This window comes from Gracilinanus agilis, chromosome 1 (assembly GCF_016433145.1).
Source record: "Gracilinanus agilis isolate LMUSP501 chromosome 1, AgileGrace, whole genome shotgun sequence".
Classification (NCBI taxonomy): domain Eukaryota; kingdom Metazoa; phylum Chordata; class Mammalia; order Didelphimorphia; family Didelphidae; genus Gracilinanus; species Gracilinanus agilis.
The window spans coordinates 452,924,474-452,946,711 of record NC_058130.1 but is presented as its reverse complement, the minus strand read 5'-3'; the positions used below and the strand labels follow the sequence as shown (position 1 = coordinate 452,946,711).

At 35.4% G+C, this 22,238-nt stretch overlaps 1 protein-coding gene across 1 annotated transcript in view; it reads left to right on the top strand.

Annotated features, from left to right (window-relative positions):
* The window catches only part of CDH18 (cadherin 18), a 434,071-nt gene that overhangs the window by 349,943 nt on the left and 61,890 nt on the right, over positions 1-22,238 (top strand). The window contains exons 8-9 of the mRNA XM_044657893.1: positions 3,305-3,426; positions 15,225-15,342. Coding sequence (XP_044513828.1) covers positions 3,305-3,426; positions 15,225-15,342 — 240 coding nt within the window. The remainder of the gene's footprint in view (positions 1-3,304; positions 3,427-15,224; positions 15,343-22,238) is intronic.

The following is a 22,238-nucleotide window of genomic DNA, read 5'->3' as shown; positions in this document are numbered from 1 at the left end:
GCAATTTACAATCCTTAAAGTACTACATAAATACTACTATGAACATGTGAGTAGATAATTTCTAAGACTCCTTCCAACTCTAATATTTTCTAAAATAGACCAAATAATAGGCAAACCATCTGCTATAAAAGCCTAACACAAGTGATGTGCACATTTAGTTCCCTCTAACCAATTACTACATTTCAGCACTAAGTTCCTTAATCTCTCTAGAAATGAGGGAAAAATTCTCATTGAATGTTAATATCACTGCTGAGTCTAAAATATCGTTTTGTACTGTCTACTATGATTTATATATCATGTCCCTGTTAGGTTCTGATGGATGATCCATTACTTCTCAAGTGTTATTAAGTATTGACTAAATGTAGGAAATTGCAGATAAGGGTGGAGGAGAGATGGAATTTTTTTTTAAAGGCTTATATCAACCCCTTCTGCTTTCCTCATCAGATAATTTTTTAAGTGGCTATTGGGGCAGGCAGGACTTGAGAGGCAATATTGGTGTTGTGGAAACAACACCAGCTCTGATGTCAGAAAATTGTGTTAGAAGTCTTGGCTAAAATGTTTACTAGACGTACCCAGCAACGCCACTACTATATCTGTTCTCCAAAGAGACCAAAGAGAGGGAGAAAGGACCTCCTTGCACAAAGACGTTTATAGCAGCTCTTTTTGTGGTGGCAAAGAACTAGAAACTGATATCCATCAATAGGGGAACAGCTGACCAACCTGTGTTATATGATTGTAATGGGATGCTATTTTGCCATGAGAAATGATGAACAGGACAAGCATAAACTACTTGTAAAAACTTAAATGAAGTGATGCAAAGTGAAGTGAGCAGAACAAGGAAAATGTACAAAGGAACAGCAATAATGTATGATGAACTGTAAATAATAAGGATTTTTAGCAATTCAAGGCTCCAAGAAACTAGTAATGAAAAAGATTATCTACTGCTATAAAAGGAAGTGATGGAATATGAATGCAGACTTAAGCATGCAATTTTCCACTTTATTTCCTTCATGAGTTCTTTATCTTATATGGGCAACATATGTCCTCTTCATGTTGGACATGTATACTGCATAATAGCTCATGTATAACCAAATCCTATTACCTATCATCTAAGTGATGGGGGAGGAGAGAAGAAGGGAAGAGAACATGGACTGCAAAATATAGGAAAGCAATTATTTAACATTATATCTATGGATAATTTGGAAAAGAAAAATATAAATTTTGGGGGGAAAAAAAAGATAAAAACAACATTTACTAGATGTGACAGATTGTCACTTAGTATTTAGGCGACTCAGTTTCCTTACCAATAAATTGTGACATTTCTATTTCTCTGTTGATGTATATCACTCTGCCTCTTCTTGTCACTCATTCTGTCTCTCTCACTTGTAATTTCACTGACATAAAGCATTCCCTCAACTGAAGGAACTGTACTAAACTGTGCTAATCACCAAATATTAGGTAACTTAGAGTATCACATTAATATCTAAGAGGTTAGATGTTTTATGATCATAGTGACCTGAAGGGACCTTAAAGATCATCTACCTAGATCTATAGAGATCGAGCTCTATATTTTTGGGGGTCCTGAATGGCGTTTAGTGGCATCGGATTGAAAAGACCAGAAACAGAAAACTGAGAATAGCCAGACTAGTTCCAACATTCTATGAAGTCAGAGTTTATTATATACTGTTTTCACGCAAAGAAGACAAAGAAAGAATCACATCTGTGAAGGGCTTACAAATCACATTTAAAAAAATCCTTGGAGGCTTCAAAGTAAAGATAGAAAAGAAACCAAGGCCGAATTTCCACCACCAATTAGTAGAGGGTTAATTCTGGGAGCAGAAATATATTCCATAGAGATTTTTACTAATTGAGTCCTGTCCTCTTGATTTACAGGACTGCACCTGGTCAGATAGTCTTGTCTAGCTTTGTCTGTGTCCGGCCTTGACTATATTTTTTAGAGTTTAGGTTTCTTAATTATCAAGGAGAAAAATGGTTAACTCAGTAGCTGCTGGTCTACTAAGGACTCAAAGCTTTCCAATAAGAATATTAAGAAAAGGTTGGGATCTGAAAATGAGTCAAAAGAGGAGTCTCAGATTTTTACCCTAGATGGTCCATTCTGTCTGCGTCCTGACATGCAGTGCAGAAAAAATCATACACACAGTTTTACTTGCCAATGATTTTGTAATGGGATCCAGATAAAATATCTATTATAGACTCTTATTTCTCTAAATGACTTCCAATAGCCTCATAGAGGGGTCAAGTTGATTTTGGATTAACCTACCTGCTGGTACCAGAGCTTTTCAGGGCTCAGATGACCAGGACCAAACACAAAGACTGCCTCAGCCTGGATTGGTCACATAGGGAATCCAGATATCAGGCCCTATCCAGACCCTCTTTCTCCAATTGGCCTTCCACATATATCCTTCATTTAAAGGATGAAGAAACTGAGGCACAGGAACTATTGGGCAACTTGCCCAAAGTCACACAATATTGTATGTAAATTCTAGTAAGTAGCAGAGCAAAAATTTGAACCCAAGTCCTCCTTATTTCAAGTCCAGCATTATTCACTGCATCAAACTTTCTTTCTGTAAATGCCTTGCCTAGAGATAATGATAGGCTAAACACATCAGAGGTAAGACTTGAACACAGATCTTCTTGATTCATATGCCTGCTCTCTATCTATTCTTCCATTCTGCTTGGAGGGAGAGAGGAAGAAAAGGGAATAGGAAGGGGTTAGGGAATAAACATATTTACTTTAATTATCTCAAAAAATATTGCGATGAAAGCACTATATGAACTAGATGTAGAAATATGAGCTATTGTTATAAAGTACTTTTAAAAAAGATTCAGGCCTATTCCTTTTGTTTTCTTAAGATCTATTTAACAGTATCTTAAAATCATGAAACCCTCTTTAAAGATTAAGGACAATGATTTGTTAGGGTTTTTTTTTTTTTAAGCACCACACTGTTTTTCTTAGATTAATGATCAAATCAATTCTTCATTTCTTAGATTCTGACAGCATACAATGAATTCTGACAATTTTCTCTCACTTCAGTTCCTGAATAACATGTAATTTCCTTGATATGACAAAACATCATTTTAGCACTCCTGTTATGCCTTAGTGTTCATATTTCTTATTTACTGGTGTTAATGAGTCTCAGCAAAGAGTGGATCCATAAAGTTGTCTTGTATCCTGCTATAGCACCTTGAGCAGGTGACAAGCTCGGATGGTAAGATCTGTTTTAATAAAGACACTAAATGATATATATTAAAATGACAAAATACCTCTTTGTGTGTTTTACAGATAATCCTAGCTTGCTGAGCCATGTTGCAGTTGGCATTAGAGTCCTGGATGTCAATGACAATCCACCAGAGCTTGCTAAGGAGTATGATATTATTGTTTGTGAAAATTCTAAGCCTGGCCAGGTAAGTCATTACGCTATATGTTAGATTTCTCTTTCACTGAAAGAGACAAAATTAGCAGCCTTCTTTCCATTAATGCTATTTTTACATGTCAAAGATTCTATAGATGAGTCTCATACACTAGGAAGGAGTTGAGGTTCTTCCCACTGTAAGTTTCTGAAATAAAATAAAAATGACAACACATGATCATTTCAACACTTAATGAACAAGGTTATTTAAAACTTTCCCTTTTCAATTTACCCAATTAGACTGTTCTTCCCTAGAATCAAAAAGGACATGAATTTATCACTTCAGCTCAAGATACATTTATTTCATACTATGTGCAAAGCTACATCCCATGTCATGGGAAAATAGGAAAGTAATAATCCTGAAAGAAAAACATAGCATTGCAAGTTTCCATATACAACATTTTCAGCCTTTCCCTGATATCATGATTTGACTAATGGCCTGGACCTTGGGGTCTTCTCTAAAGTAAGAAGGAAAGCAAAGATCCAGTTAGACAGATGATAAAAGCTAAACCACTAATAATAACAGAAATTTGACCTCAGTACCAACTGGGACCTAGATGTTAATGTTTCTTTGAAACTTACTTCAAATAGCATTTTTCTCTCAATTTTGATATGTGTATACTTGGAATCAATGTTTAATTACTGATCACATTTTAATTTTAATAGGCACATTTTTCTTCTTAGTAATGACATATCCCTCAAGCAAATTCAAAATACTCATTTACCAAGTCATAAACTAGTCCTGATCTGCATTAATGCAAAAAGTTCTTACTGCAGAAGTTCCCCACACACGAAAATTTATAGATCTCATGCATTCGTGACTGAAATATTTTGAAAGTAATTTTAATAATAATCTTTTTTTCTTAATTTTTGCTCTTTCATAAGAAGGTTCTAATAAGTGATTTTTGATTTATGTATTGATCAATAATACAGAATATTGAATTTCATATGCTTTGTAGGATTCTTAATGGGGAGATTAGAATAATCAATCATGCTATTGGTATAGTCCATAGTGTTTTATATTTGTATTACTAACTCATTCACTGTCTTCATGAAGCAATGTGAAACTTGAAAGAACCCTTTTACCCTAAGTGATATAAGAAGCCCGTTTGGTGGTTTTGAAAATGATCTTTAGTAATCACAGATTTTAAAGCTGAGATGTTTCCATTCTTTACACTCAGAATTGCTGTTCTGAATATTGGAGATTTTTCTTCATATTTAGTGCTTTTAAGTACTTGTGCAGTGTGTTAGCCAGAGTAAAAGTGAGAAAGAGATCTTAGAAGTCGATTTTCTGGGAGCTCATTTATGTTGCAGAGTTATGTGTAGTTCAATGAAGAATCGATTGCTTTCAGAGTCCCCAGTGCCTTCCCTTTATGAATACCTTGTATCTAAATGTAAATATATGTGGCCTTGGCAAGGAGCAGGGGCTTTTTTGGAAGCAAGGATTTAAACTGCAGATAGCAGTGCCCAGGCTAATTTTGGTATCAATATGAAAAGCCACAAACCATTCCTCAGAGTTTGTGTATTTTTTCATTTAGGAAATAAATTTAAACTTCATTGAAGTAAAAGAAATATTAATAAGAAATTCATTCATGTATGAAATTTGAAGTCATTTTCCAAAGCAGAACTTTGTTCCAAAGATGTAATACCTACCTTTGCTAGGAACTTTATAAAAAAGGACATTCAATTTTCTCTCATGACTTGCTCTTCTATCCTCTTTCCTTTCTCTCAGAACTAAATTTACAGCAGATTAAGAGGAAAAGTTAGAGGGATGAAAAAAGGAGGCAGTGAATTTTGTCCCTCTCCTGTAACCTCACCCTTTTGTCTCTGCCAAAAGTCAGGAGTTGAGGGAGATTCATTAAATCTGATTGCTAGGGAGTATATCAAATTTAGTCAGTGTCTGTGCCACCTCTCAAGCTTAGGTTAATGACTAGAAACAGGGAGCAAATACTATTAGCAAAATCACTAATTGGGGGTTCTATTTGTAAGGTGAAAGATAATTTATTAGCTGAGATAAGAACTTGTGCCTTCCTGAAAAAAAGGTTATACTGGGAAAATGTTGACTAAGGTCCAGCCTTTGCTAGAAAATAAAAGGGATTGGCAATTCATTAGACTTTTTATTTATAAATTTAATGACAAAAAATAATATCCACAATGAATTTTAAAGGACCAACTAGAAACAATGAACTATTTCAGATGTCAAGTGTAATAAAGATGATCCCTGTTAATGAAATAAAAAAGCATTTTCACAATTCTAGATGAATTAGATATTAGTCTATATTCTCAGAGAAAACATTTATTGGTGTAAACTTTTTGACTGACATCCCCTCCCACTGAAAGGATAAGTGACTTGTCTATGGCCTCACAGACTGTTATGTAAGACAGAAAGCCAGCTCTATACATTAGGTGACATTGCCATTTTTTTTACTGTGTTCTAGGACTAATTTAATTATGCCTTTTTTGCTCTTTTATGGAGTACAAATCAAATGAAATAATTAGTAAAACTAAGTTTGAGATTATATTGATCTAGTAATTCATTCAATAAAAAATACACTTACTCTTACTGCATCCTCTAGTAGAAACAGCTGATATTTATGGAGTGCTTTACATATATATTAGGCCATTTGAAGAAGGTTCCAGAAGTTATTGCTGTTTTGTTTTCAGTGGAGTCAGGGGAACAGACTAGGATTTGGACCTGTGATTTTATTGGCATAGGATCTTCCCAGTGAGTGAACTCCCTCTCCTGATGTAGAGTGACAAGGATTCTAAAACTCATAGTTTTAAAAGAGTTGCTTAGGGCAGTGAGAGGTTATATAACTAGCTATACATAACAAATAGCCAACTAATAAGGCATTGTTATCTACATTTTGAGATGTGCAATCTCAGACAGAGAGACTGAGTGTTTATACAATCAACAAAATCATGGAAATAGTTAATAAATATCAGAGTTAGATTTCAAGAAGGGTCTTCTTAAGCACTGTAAATTTGACTTCATATTTTGTCCTTCCATGTATTTTGTTCATACTTTACTCACCTTGTCTCTTCAACCAGAAGAGTATCTGACTCATTAGTGCCCAGAAAATAGGTCCATCATCCTGGCATTGGAGGTCTTTCACAATCTGGTACCCATATCCGTCCCTGTGATTTTTTTCCTTTATTACTCCCAGTGAAGCATTTGTTCCACACAAATATTTCACTTACTGCTACCAAGAAATACATGAATTCTCACTTTTTTTTTCTTTTTACAGGCCCTAATTGCTTAGAATGCCCTCCCCCACTCCTTTCTATCTTTCTACTTTCTAACCATCCCTCAAAGGCCAATTTCAGTACCATCTTCCACATGAAAATTGATAAATTAAATAAATTATCATAAAGCAACAAAGACTCTGATAACTCAAGCACAGGAATATTTTAGACATCAAATGTGCCTCTAGAGCTTGACTTATATGAGATGAAAATCAGATCCTCATAAAACAAACAATTGCCAAAGATGCAATAAATGTTTTTGCTTCTTTGTGTGAACTGGTGACAGAGACTTAAAGACAAGTTAAAGTAATAGAAGAGCTCATTTTGGCTGGATTTAACCAAAAATTAGGACTGTAGTTATGTTCAAAAAAGTGTTAGCAAAATTAAAGGTCTATTTAAAATCTTTAAAGATATTTCCTACCATTACAGGCCTAGCTATTTTACTGAAAAGACACATTTGCTTTTCTTTTTTTTATTATATTCAAATTTATCCATTCTTTTAACAGTTTTTTGAGCACCTATTTCGTGCAACAGTAGAAGAACAATATTAAATATCAGACTAGGATATCATATGATTTGTAATACTAAAGAAACTATGTTAAAGTGGAATGAATATAAAATACTTTTATTTTTTTGAGTCAGAGAATTCTTATGTGTTTATTAGGGCCTGAGCTAGGGAATCAGTAATGCTTTAAAAAAAACACAACTATACTATAAATCAGGATCATAGAATTTAGTTCTGGGAAAAGACTTTAGATATCATCTAGTCTAATTAGTGTAATTCATAAATGAGAAAATAGATACTAAAACCTTTTTTTTCTTTTTCTGTATATATCTTTCTTTCTCCTCCCTCTAGATTATAATCTCTTTGAGAACAAAAGGTTTATTTCACATTTCTGCATGTTTTCCTCATCCCATAATACCTTGTGTTCAATAATAATCATTAATTAATTACTCTGATATGTATCATCTTAAGAACCTAAACTATCCCAATATCATCCCATTAAGTCATATGTAATCATTAGAAAGGGGTATTTATCACCTTTGCTTAAATTCCCTAAAGAACAAAGTCCAGGTATATTAAGACAAGTTCTTTTCCATTTTCAAATATTAGCTTCATTATTTATAAAATAAAGTTATTATAATAGATAATATTTAAAATATTTTCCATATCTAAATTCTAAGTATCTTCTATGTATTAGAGTTTGTTGGATTAAATGGTGGAACAGTGTAGTTTGTTTTGTCATCCAGTATGGGGATGAAATGGAGGAGAATGATTGGTTGGAAGCATGAGGAATAACATGGAACTCAATTTTGGAATAGACATCCTAGACCATTAAAGTGCAATGTTGTTTTTTTTTTGCGTGTGGACTTCTGTGAGGGAAAAGCTGTCCTTTCCAGAGGCAGTCCAGTCCAGTTACCAAGATTTTTCTTGTATTAAGGTTAAATCTGTTTCTTGGCAGCTTCTATATATTGATCTTTATTCTACTCACTGGGCAAAAAAAGAAAAAAAAAAGCCCTTCTTTTATAGGACAGTGAATTACTTGAATGTGGCCATTGTGATTCCTGTCTCTATGTCTCATTTTCAAAGGAAACTTCTCTAGATCTTTCAAATGATAGTTATATGACATCAGCTCAAGGCCCTTCTGCATGAGGTTTGTGCTCTCCAATTTATCAACTTCCTCTCTAAAAAGTAGAACATAGTCTGATGACTGTATAGTGTACCAAGATTACCTGCTGGACCACTTGGCCCAAGATTACCTGTACACTATGCCTCTCTTAATGCAGCCTAACACTCTATTGGCTTTGTTGTCTTCCACATAACCCTGCAGTGCTCCTAATCCACTAAAATCCACATATCTTTTTCAGAATATCTATAATCTTGCCATCCCTTCCTCTTTTTTGTACTTTTGAATGTCTATACACAAAATTTAAGATGCTACAGTTATATCTATTAAATTTAATGTTATTGTATTTGGCTCAGCAGTCTAATGATATCCACTGAAAAATAATAAAAATCATTTCAATTGGAGCTGTGTGGCTTCTTATTGAGAATGTATCATAAAATTTCTGTTCCAGCAGGAGCTTGATAGATGGCACTGAAGACAGACCCTTTCTGCCCAAAGAATCTGATATTTTATTAAACTTTTCCAATAAGTGATATCATATAATTATAATCCAAACTTAGCTCTATGTTAATAATGAAAATAATACAATAATTTTGGCAATCTGGAACAAATAGGATTTGAAGTGAATGAAATCTTATTCTCAAGTAAAAACCAAAGAGAATACAGATCTTAAAGTTCTACTTTTGTATGTAGAAAGTTTTAAATATGAGTTTAGACAGTGACCAGTGAGAGCTAGAAGAGAGCTAACATTCTTCATGAACCTAGAATTCAATCAATCTGGGAGAGCACTGTAATAGAATTTTCACTCAAAAACTCTTTAAAAGGGAGTGAGGATGATGTTTCCTCCTTGTTTCATCAGAACTGGCTCTAGAAAACCTTAAAGAATGAATGGAGTCAAAACGTTCAAGATGAACTACCTCCATGATGGGCAAACTACGGCCTGAGGGCCAGATGCAGGGTGGGGGGGTAAGGATGGGCCCTGAAATGTTCTTTTGGGCCACAGGACATTATTCCTAATCAGACGAATGCAATGGGTAGGATACAGTACAATGAAACTTCAAAGGAGTTGCCTTAGAAACAGACTGACAGATGAGCATTTCTTTTCCCTTGGCCACCTCTTTAAAAAGTTTGCCTATCACTGAACTCCTGGTTCTCCTTTGACTCTACTAGAGCTTCAATAAAAATCAACTTTATAAGCTTGAGCCTTCCAAAATTTCTGATTAAAAGATATAGATTATCCAGCAACAGTTTTCTAGTAAAAATCTTCTTTAAATAGAAATCACCAATATTTAAAAATATGAAAGTCATCAGGAATATATGTTGTTCAACCATTAACAGGTGCAAAATTCTTTTTTTTTTAACCCTTACCTTCTGCCAAGGCAGAAGAGTGGTAAGGGCTAGGCAAGGGGGTCAAGTGACTTGCCCAGGGTCATACAACCAGGAAGTGTCTGAGGCAAGATTTGAACCTAGGACCTTCCATCTCTAGGCCTGGTTCTCAATCCACTGAGCCACCCAGCTGCCCCCTTGTGTATAATTCTTCATGACCTCATTGATCATAGCATGCCAATACTGCTGTGAGATTTTCTTGGCAAAAATATTGGAGTATTTGGCCATTTTTTTTTTCCAGTATATGAAGACAAACAGAGGTTAAGTGACTTTCTCATAGACACAAAGCTAACATCGAAGGATGGTCTTGAACTCGAGTCATCCTGACTCTAAGCCTAGCACTCTACCCACAGAACCATCTAGCTGCCTCTAAGAGATATATACAGACAGTCATTGATGAGACAAATAATTCTTGACTTCATCTCACAACTCCATATTTGACTGATGCTTATCACATCAATGAAAGCCGAAAATTATATTATTAAATAATAATTAGTTTCTTGAATAATTTTATATGCCTACTAAATAGTCCATATTTTTTTACATTTTGTCTTACATACCTCTCTTGCCAGTCAATAAAAAAAAACATTTATACATTAGCTACTCCATAGGAATCACAGTACTAGTTGCCAGAGATACATATACAGAAAAGAAATAATCTCTTCCCTCAAAAAGCTTACAATGGGAAAGGCAACAAGTATGTCTATAAGTATATACAAAAATAAACCTGTAATTTGTGAGGAAGGTGCCTTTATCACCCAGGAAGATAAGCAATGACCTCATATATAAGATATCATTTGAGTTGAACTTTAAAGGCATCTAAGATTTTTGAAAGCTAGAGAGTGAAAGTACAGCTAATAGCAGAGATATGAAAATTTGAATGTTGTGTCATAATTTATACATAGAGAAGTAGATAAAATATAATTTCAAGGAGGAAGAGGAGATGAACACCCACCTGGGAGGATTATTTATAACAAAGATGATATTTGAGTTGAAGAGAGGCAACGTCTAAGATATGGGGGTAATGAGGGACCTCAATCAAGCCAAATAAGATAGTTTGTGAGGGAAAGTTGGAATGTAGAAGGTCAAGTTTACTTTTTCCCCACCCTGGAAACAAGAGGGAGACAATTCAAGGATTTTTAACAGAAGACCAGCATGGCAAGATCTCTGCTAAAGGAAGAACTGAAAATTATTTTTTCTGAAATTCTGAAATTCTGAAAAAAGAAAGCTGAATTGAATGGAGGGTGGTAGTAGAAGCTGAAAGAACATTAGGAAACTGTTGGTAACAGTCCAGGAGAGGGACTAGAAGCAGCGTGATGTGTTCAAATTAAGTGGTGAGAAAGGAAGAGACCTGTCTAGTATTGACAAGACATAGAAAAACGCATCAAGAAAGTCTCATAAATTGCAAATATGTATGACTGATTTAGAGGAACTTGAGAACAGTATAGTGAAGTGGTTTTAAAGAGAAGGACGAGTTGCATTTTGAACATACTGAGTTTGAGGTGATGATGATTTCTTCAGGTAAAACCAGGCAATTGGTAACACAGGATAGGTGATCCTCAGGGAGGTCAATTAACATCCCTTCCTCTAATTTTCCTCCTCTCTCCTCCACACAGCTGCCATTTTGATATTCCTAAAATCCCCATCTGACAATATCACTCCCTTATTCCCAAATCTCTAGCAATTCTCTGGTGCCTATAAAATAACATGTAAAATTATCAAGCAGGCATTTAAAACTTCCATAGTTCTAAGGTATTTAGATTTTTGTATATCATTCCTCTTCACATATTCTCCATTCAAGGCAAACTAGCCTGCTACCTATTCCCCATCTGCCTTTCCAACTTGCCCCATATCTCATGAGACGTGTTTTTCCTTTACCTTCACCTTATAAAAACCCTCACTTCCTTTGAAGCAGAGCACAGGGTCTAGTTCCCTGATGGCAAACCTATAACATGCCTGTGAGTAGCCATTTTTAATGACATAAGGCCACATGAGGCCACATACAGAGAAGTATGTTATTTAAACTATAAAAATCACAAAATTATGTTTTGTTTTGTTTTTTTCTCAAAGCGACACACCACCAGAGTTATGCTCGTTTTTTTGGTGAATTTTGACATACCAAGCTCAAAAGGTTGCCCATCACTGGGCTAGTTTCTAAACCTAAATGAGCTTTTTTCCCTACCTTACTCAGTTATTGATGTTCTCCTTCTGCTCTCTTTCCTTTCCCTTTCCCCCTTTTTCTCCCTGTCTCCCCTCTGCTCTTCCCATATCTCCTCCCAACTTCTTTTCCCCTCTCCTCTTTCTTTCTTTTTTCTTTTCTTTTCTGTTTTTTTTTTTACTCTCCTAACCAACAAAAAAAGCTTTAAAAGGAATGATCATATAGGGGAACTAAGATAATGGTGTGGGGTTGGTCTGTAGTGTCCAGAGCAGGAAGGAGGTTGAGGACAGGGTAACGGCCAGTGGATTTTGCAGTTAAGATACTGCTGACAGAGAACTCCAGGAGCCCCTGTCCCTCTGCCTTCCCTCCTCCCATCCCTCAACTCTAGCTCTGCTAACAGTAATAAGATACCATTCGTGGAATAGACATAATCAATTTTTTGACAATATTCCCCATACATATGACTGACAAAATTCCCCTCCCTGGCCATCATTCCACTATACTTAAAAAAAAAATTATTAAAATATAATTTCCTTGAAGCCAGAATCTCTCTTGCTTTGTTTTCCTCTTTGCATATGTAGGACTTAGCACAGCATCTGACATATAAAACATAATTAATAAAAACTATGTTTCATGCATCCGGAGCCTGGGGGGATATAGAACACTCCCTGGAAAGCACTTCAGGATCAAGATAAGGGTTTTTTTTTTTAAGGATTTGGGAAGATTTGGACATATTTGTGGTCAGGATAAAAAAAATCTTTAAACATCAGTAAAATTTGCCATGTGGTTTGGACAAATACATCTGATAAAAAAATACACTGTGGATAAATATAATCCAAACAGCAATCCCTTGTCCCTGAATGTTTGAAACATTTAAGGGAGTTGAAAAGAAATAAGGAATTTGAAAAAAAGACAAGTCTTTGATAAGGTATAGACACAGTTCTGACAAATTAGGCTATGTTGAAAATTTGCCCTCCCCCCCCCCAGGAGGCAGTGTGGTATAATGGGAAGATCAGTAGATTCTAATCTGAACTAAGTTCTTTTGTGGTTCTGTTTTCTCTTTAGATTTATGACACTGGATAAGTGCCTTATCTTTTGGGAATTTATCTTTTTCATTTCTAAAAAGAAGGGCCTGCACTTACTCATTAGCAGAGTCCTTTCCAGATAGCAGGGGAAGTACACCTTAAAAGTCTAAGTAAGAGAAACCAGTGTCAGAAAATTGCCAGCTGTTTGACCATGAGCAAATCTGTTGATTTCTCAGAGCTTCAAGTCCTTCGTTTTTAAAATGAAGATAATGGTATGTATAGGACAAGAAGAAGGAATGAAAATATTTTAAAAAGATATCATCCCTTCCCATTTTAAAAGTTTGGAAAAGAAGAAAAAAGAGTTAAAATAGGATATTTGAGAAAACACAATGCTTTTCTAGAGGACTCTTTGAAGATAAGTGACTGTCATATTTGATCTTAGCAAATAACAACAAAATTTTTTAAGCACTTTTTATGTGCTAGTCATTGTAACAGATCCTGGAAAAGCAAAGACAAATCTAAAACTATCTGTAGCATCCAGAGTTTACATTCTACTTGAGGATAGTAATTTAAAGAGGAACAGAGCATTAAAAACTGGAGGGAGTTCAGCTTAGCTTCATAAAGGAGGGGATATCTGATCTAAGCCTTGAAGGAAGGCAGGGATTCTGAGAGGAACTGAAGCGTGAGTACCTTTCAGGACCAATGTGGAGAGGGGAAGCTGTATGTCAACTTAGAGAACAGCTGTAGACTACGTTTGTTGGAATATAGTGGAGCAATGTGAGACAAGGCTGAAAAAGAAGGTTCAAGGCAGGCTATGGAGGACCTTAAAACAGATTGAAGGGTTTGCATTTCATCCTAGAGTCTACAGGGAGTCTGTGAAAGCTACAGAACAAGACGGTGACATTATCAGACAGATACATGACTTAGGGCAATTATTTTGTCAGCTCGTTGGAAGATGGATTGTATAAGGGAAGGACTGTAAGCTTGAAGACCATTTAAAAGGGCCTTATTATAGTCCAGCTGAGAGGTAATGAATGTCTGAACTAGAGTAGCATCCAAGTGAGTGGAGAAAAGGAATTAGATGTGAAAGATGTTATGAAGGACATATTACCACATTTACTCAGATCACACACTTCCCCTACTTCATTTTTTCTGATATTTTTCGATTTAAAACAAGAAGGGATGGAAGAGAAGTGAATTATGTAAGTTAGTTTTAAATGCTAACAACAGTAGGCCTAGATTCCCATTGCTCATGACTATTGACATCTGTAGCAGCTTAAGATATGTGTACAGAAACACTATTACTGGCAGCTGGGATAGCTTTTAAAGGCTGCTTTTGAAGCAAGAAAGATAGGAAAAATTAGAGGGGGAATTAAACTCAAAAGAAATCCAACTTTCTTGTGCTTTGTTTGTTTAACCATTGACCATCCTATTCTTTTTTTCCACATTCCACTTGAGTTTGTAGGTACTATTTTTCTAAGGAATAGCTGAAGGTCACTTGCTTAAAAAATTAGGACATACAATTTCAAGTTGGTCACAGAGAGGTTTTTGGGTTGTTTTTTTTGTTTGTTTTTTTGTTTGTTTTGAGATGGGATGCTATGGAATTATTTTGGTCACTCACTTTTTTCCATTCTCAGGCAATGTGGTATTAAGTTTGGTTTATGGATTTCCACCCAGTTCTCATCCAGAGTGTCTGTCAATTCTGAATTTTAACAAGTCTTCTGTCTTAGCATTGAGAGAGTGAAAGGATTGCAAAAAGAGGGAGCATTGGAAATGGAGCTAGACTAGGAGGCCTGTGCCTTTGTTTCTGACTGTACCACTAACTAGCTGCGTGGCTTTGGGCGACTTAACCCATCCTGTCTAGGGGTCTGATTAGATGACCTCTGTGTTCCCTACAAGTGGATTTTATGATTCAATTCTCTTTGCATTTATTGACTGAAACCAACCGTTTTTGTTAGAGTACTCTACATCAACACTGGGACATTTATACTTGTTTGAGCCATATTTCATGTCTCCCCAAACAGGTGTTTATACAGAATTTTACATCTAAGAGGCCCCAAGGTGCAGCCTGTGATAAAGGAATCTTAGAATAAACATGGTTGAGTCATGGCAGAAAATAATAAACCATGGATGATTAGAACTTATTCCATATGACTTTTCCTAAAATATTTCATGCTGGGGAAAACAGAGTAATGAGTATTTTTGAATGAGGTGGATTCAAAGATTTCAAATAGAAAAAAAGAGGATTCATATAAGAATTATTTGGGGGGGGGGATCAGTTTGTTATAAAATGCAATGAAAACTAAGTGATGCCTAGGCTAATTTCAATGCAGTATTTTTCCCCTTTCAGGTAATACATACAATTAGTGCTACTGATAAAGATGATTTTGCAAATGGACCAAGATTCCACTTCTTTCTAGATGAAGGTCTGGCTCTGAACCCCAACTTCACACTGAAGGACAATGAGGGTAAATGAAAGTCTTTTTCTAACTATTTCTGAAATTTCTTTTGCTATGATCTTCTGTTGGGTGGCTAGAACAATTTTCCTCTCTTCTCTGAACAGCTTGCAAAGTCAGCCATCAGTTTGATGCTAAATGTGTTATAATCTCTGAATAGCTTGTATTTAAAATTGAACCATATGTAGAAATAACTTTTATTGGATTTATTCCGAAGCCAGCAATGAAACAAGAAATTTATATGTCATTTGCTTGTGGGCAAAATTTTAGATGAATTCTAGCTGACAGCCATGTTCACTATATCAGCATGCATATCAAGGTTTAGCGTGGAGATTGTTCTGGCTTAATATTAAGAATAATTCCTGTAGAAGACTGGGAAATAAATTTTTTAAAAAGAATATTGGTAGAGCATTACAGAAAAGATTGAATTGTCTGTCTCTTGGCTAACTGTATATTGTGGGAAACCAAAATGTTCTAGAGGGTTTAGAGTAGATTTTTGAGCATTCTGAGCTGGCTTCTCTGTGTGGTCAATTCTTCAGGACATTGCAACCACCTTACTTTACCTAAAAATTACCTTACGACATTTCACCTACAAGTAGAGTTCTTAAGGTCTTCACTTCTTACAGTGCTTAACCAAAAATATTGTGGCATGGTTGCTACACAGGTCTTCGGTCATATAGACTAATCATGTGTGATTTGAAGAAATCCCTCAGTTTCTTCTCTTTTTCTTTTTCACATTGAAACATTTTCAAAAGAGGGAAATGGAGCACCAGGTGTCTGGTGATTGACTCTCTGCAGTAGCTTAATGAGAACTGTTTGGAAGTAATTGACCTCTGACATACTGCTGTACCATGTTTTTGCACCTTCAGAAGTCATTAGCTGGGACAGTGGTGGCAAAGATGCATATGGAATATTTTATAATAAAGAGAGCTTCCCAACTGTATCCTCCTCTCTTTTGTTTTAAGCAATTATATAGCCATTGTAGTCAACCCCAAATGGTTGATGTGAACCAAGTAGTTCAGGTAGTGGGGAAAAGTTCTAAAATATCCTTTGCCCAAATCCGTATGCATTAAATAGGCTGGCTTTGATTTATGATTATCCATCACAAATATTTCCACAATCATTAAAATTGCTATTCTCTTCTAAACCTCTTGTCTATCCTTGGCATCAGTAACAAAAGGCCCCTAAGGATTTCAATTTCTTTCCCAAGGCTTTGTAATCTTTAGAAATGGTTTGTAGATTGTTTTTGGCAGTATCATTTTTGCCTGTATGAATCAGCAAAGTCGGTAGTAGTCATAAAGTTTGACAAGTCTTGAGAGGTTTTCTGTCATGTTCTGAATAAAAGAACTGGGAAAGAAGGCCACTTATTTTGTGCCATGAAATTTTGCATCTTTACCAAACATTTCTTAAATTAGCCATTTATTGAAAGTCTTGTCTTTAAAAAGACCTTGTTCTAATAGATATAACATCTAAAAGGGATAACACTTTAGCACAATAATATTATAATTGATACTAATAAAAAACAAGTAAAGCACCAATTAAAATATTAACACAACACGTCTATTTAAGCAGATCATTTAGATATCACCTGACTGATAGAGAAGACCTAAGGCAATTAAATTATATATTGAACAAAGAAGTTATAATTAACTCTTTAGGAATGAAGATTGGGAATATTATGTAGTATATATCATTCTCTATGAAGAACAAGCATCCTGGGGGCAACTAGGTGGCTCAGTCAATTGAGAGGCAGCCTCATAGATAGGAGCTCCTGGGTTCAAATCTGACTTCAGAAAATTCCTAGCTGTGTGACCCTGGGCTAGTAACTTGCATAGCCCTTACCACTCTTTTGTCTTGGAGCCAATACTCAGAACTGATCCCAAGATAGAAGATAAGGGTTTAAAAAAACAAACAAACAAACAAACAAACAAGTTTTTCAATCTCAATATGTAGAAAACAGAATTCATTATCTTTACCCATAATTCTCTAGGTTTATTCTACACTACTTGCTACTTTCTTTTCTTTCCTTCTTTCCTTCCTTCATCCTTTCCATCTTTCTCTCTCCCTCCTTTTCTCATTTTCTTCTATCCCTCTTTTTAAAAATTAAATAAATAGCTATAAATGAGCCAAAATCTAGTTGATCTTCCCTTTAGCCCATGCTGAAAAATAAATAAAAACAAAAACCTTATGACAAATCGACATAATAAATCAAAATTAATCCCTGCATTATCCAAATCGATAATTACATGTTCCATTTGATACCCTGAGTCCATCACCTCTCTATCCAAAGGCAGGTAGCATATTTCATTATGGGTTTCCTGGTTTTGAAGTTAGTCACTGCATTCATCAGAGTACATAAGTCTTTCAAAATTCTGTTTTTTTTTTACAGTGTTAGGATATGTAACATGCATGATCTTAAGTGGGGTGAAACTGCCTCAGGGAATTCCACATTACCCCCCAAACTCCAGGAGAGGGGGCAGTTGGGGCAGTTAAGAATGTGGGTATAAAAGCCAGGACACCCACCTAGCAAGATTCACTTTTGGGGCATGAGGGTGGCTGGGGAAAGGGTAGGATTGCTTCTCTTTTCATTAGCTTATCTGGGACCTCAGGGAGCAGGGGGTTACTTTGCTGTTTACTCCATACAGATTAATCCAGGCTGTGTGTACTGGAAACTACTTCAAGTGCAGTATCTCTGCTAATCTCTAATCAAATTCTACAATCAAGATTATCTTCATTATCTTAAACTTGATAACATTAGATTAAGAGAAAGTCAGTTTGTGAGGGAGTTAGAAGTATTAGTTATTCAAAAGGCATTCCCCTCTGGGGTTTGCTATATCTAACAAGTTTCCTGAAGATATTAGGTAGTTTTCCTTACCCTCAATCCTGAATTTTACCCTCCTTCACTGTTCCTCTGAAATTAATAAATCCTTTCCCTTGTTAAGTTTGTGAGCCTGTGTGAAGTTATATTTAGGCTTTCATATATTATCTAGGCAAAATCCTCATCCAGGCAAGCACTGGACACAGCTGTTATTCTGAGGGCAAGACTGCTGTTTTGAAGACATCCTGAACCTTTATCTACCTTAGGTTTGGGGGGAATAATCTTCTAACAGTGGAAATTGCTAATCTCAGTGGGATTATTTCTTATCTGTCTACCCTGGGATAGTCAAGTCAAAACAGCCTCCATTTCTTGTTCTAAGAGGGGTTTCTGTTACAACTCTTATTTCAAGGTTGTAACTGCCTCAGGAGGGGGAGGAGAAAGAATTCTATTCACTCACACCCCTTCCCCCCCAGCTAGTATAGCCAGCTTAATCTTTTTTTTTTTTTTTTAAACCCTTACCTTTGTCTTGGAGTCATTACTGAGTATTGGCTCCAAGGCAGAAGAGTGGTAAGGGTAGGCAATGGGGGGGTCAAGTGACTTGCCCAAGGTCACACAGCTGGGAAGTGTCTGAGGTCATATTTGAACCTAGGACCTCCTGCTCTAGGCCTGGCTCTCAATCCACTGAGCTACCCAGCTGCCCCCTAGCTTAATCTTTTGCTGTGAATCCATTGTCAATCATTGCCAATCTGCCCCAACCTTACAAATAGTATAAATTTTTCTCCTGGTTTCATTCTCTTCAGTCCTCATCAGTTCATATAAGTCCTTCTAGGTTCTCTAAAACTATTTTCTTCATTTCTTATAGCACAGTAGGATTGTGTCATATTTATATTCCATAAATTATTTGGCAATATACAAATGATGACTATTCACTTAGTTTCTCTTTTTTGTTTTTTTGCCACTTAAAATAAAACTACCATAAATATTATTGTATATATGAATCCTTTAACTCCTTCTGATCTTTTTGCACTATAAACTTATAGTATCTTTTGTTCACAAGAACAAACCCTAAAATCAGAAATAATTTTAGAAAGAATTAAAAGGATTAAAGAAGAACTAGAAAGAAATTCATTAAGTCCTTTCCATAGAGGGGAAGAAATTGGAAAGAAGATATGTCTCCATTTCCTCCAGGCTTTGGGATGGTTTACATCATGTAGAATGTAGATGAGGGAGCCCACACACAAACCACATGTATTTGTTTAAGCAAATTTACAGAGAGGGCAACTTGAAAACAAGGCAGATTGAGAAGGATATCATTAAATGGAAACTTTCAATAAATTTGGACTATGCCAAAACACAAGGGAACCCAAAACAAAAGCTTGGGTGGACACAAACCAAGATCATGGTGTGGAGACCTAAAACTAAAATGCTTTGGGTGGATCCAGGATGAGGGGGTAATTAAAAATTTCCTGTAGCCATCTCTGCAATTGCTATAGATTTTTGGGAGTCAAGCGACATTATAGCTTTAAATAAACTGTATAATAATAAATATGCTTTTGGGATGAAATAATAAAGCATCTGGAGGGCTTAATAAGTTCAACATTTTCAAAGTACTAGAAACTATTATTGAAGCAGAAAGTTGGAAGATTATTTCAAAGAAAGTTTGTTAATATATCTGGGGCAGCTACAAGACTTGGTAGATTAAGAACCAGGTCTAGAGACAGGAAGTCTTGGGTTAAAATATGATGTCAAGCACTTTCTAGCTGTGTGGCCCTGGGCAAGTCACTTAACCCCCATTGCCTGGACCTTACTGATCTTTTGCCTTGGAACCAATACACACTATTGCTACTAATAAGGAAGGTAAGATTTTAAAAAAATTACTAGAAACAATTGAAACATCCTCCATCTCACAGAAAGCTAGAACGTATTCCTTTACGAAGAAGTAGGGGTCAGTTTATTGCCAAACTTTTCCCTATTTCATATGGTCCTAGGGATCAATTTGAGTAATCTCTGGGCCATTGTTAGGAGACTTAACTTACAATTGGAAACAAGTGTTTATCTCCAAAATCATACTGCTATTTTTTTAAATTTCATAAAAAGCTGAACATGGTTAAGTAGATAATCTTAAGGAGATACAGCCTTTAAATTGACTCTGTAGGTAAGTTAAGTCAGGTTTCATATTAAATTGCATTTAGAAGGTTTACAATAGATTGATTGAGAAGGCAGCTTTACGTACCACCACAGTTACCTGAAAACTCAGTGTCAGGTAATTCCCCCCTTAACCTGTTAGCTGTGTCACTTTCCAGAACCCCGAGCCCCAGGGTCAGGGACCAAGGTTGTAGAGGATGACCAGCATTGACTAGTAAGACCTAAAGGCAGAAGTCGAACTCAGATATATTGACTGGTGTTCTTATATGAACTGTGAAATAAATGGCATGGACAATCTATTTTGTATAAGTTTAGAGGATGGAGAGATCATTGTATTCAGAGTGGACAGAGTTTTACAAGAATGCAAAGTTTTGAGGGATTAGGCAGCATTTAAATTGATGGAGCACAAAGGAGAGGACACTAGGTGCAAGAGAGAGAAGTATATGGGCAGAGGCAGAGATAAAACTTCATTTATTATATTCAGGTGACAATGAATGGATCAGTATACTTAGAGGTGAATTTATTACAGTGGAATACTTGAAAATAAGGCTACCAAGATTATAATGTATTGCATACTGGTCTGAGGAGTTCAAATTTGTTCTAGTAGTTCTGGGGCTCTGGGGTTGGGATGTTGAAATGTACTGCATATTTTTTAACAAAAGGATAATGAAATAGAATCTCTAATATACATTTTCAAGGTTTTCTTTTTTATGCTCGAATTTGATATGGGGAAAATATGAGTAGCATTACTGTAGGAAAACTCTTTTGTTTTATAATTCTGGTCCTAATTAAACACAGACTTTAAACATTATAATTTTATTTAAAATTTTTGTATCTTTTTTGAAATCTCTATCATTATGGCTTTTTTCTGTTTCAAGAAACTTATTGTGGAAAGATCTTTTTTAACAGAATTTTCCTTCAAGAATTTCCTAAGAATTTGCTTCCAGTGCTATATCATTTTCCTTTTCAAATGCTGGTTTATAAATTTATTTTTATGTATTTTTAACTGTCATTCTATTATTTGAACTTTTAAAATGAGTTTCCCCCCAGTGATCATTAACATTAATACTACATCCTTTTATCCTTTTATATGTTGACACATATACAGGTGAGCAGCAGGGTTTTCTTGTGTGTGTGTGTGTGTGTGTGTGTGTGTGTGTGTGTGTGTGTGTGTGTGTGTGTGTATCTTTTTGGAAGCAGCAAAAATGTTGCTTAATCTCTCAATTTAAAAACATCATTAGTCTACTAAGATGAGTGTGTTATTTCTTATGATCTTCTTTCTCTCTCTAAAGGGACTGGGCTTTACATGATGAAATGGGATTTGCAAGCTTAATTCCTACTTTCAATTCTAAATGTAAGGTGTCTGTGTAAATCTTACAGGCATCAGTGAAAGAACAGATTCCCTAATAAATATGTGTTCACACATTTATTACTAGTCATCTGTTTGGATTTTTAAATACACATTTTCATCTATTTTCTTACTTTAGAAAATGATTGTTGCCCTCATGGTGATACACCATTCTACGCATAAATTAGTCCAATTTTTCTCTAGCATCTTATCTTTTAGGAAGATAGATTTTCCCCTTTGTTGCTTATGAAATATTCCCTACTTCAAATAAATTTGATAAGCCTGACTCACTTTTTATTTTAAAAAAACTCTTAGAATTACATTTAAAATAATTTATAATGTTATTAAAGTTCAATATTTCCCATAGAACAACTGGCTTTTTTGTTTAAAAAAGAAAAATTAAGGAACAAATAGAAAGTATTTTATCCTGACATCTCTGCCAGGGGGCATGGTTAAATGAGAATTTGCCTGGCAAATTTGACAAATTAATTCTTCTCTAATTTTTTATAAAGAGAAATGCACACACATTTCTCTCTCTCTCTCTCTCTCTCTCTCTCTCTCTCTCTCTCTCTCTCTCTCTCTCTCTCTTTCTCTCTC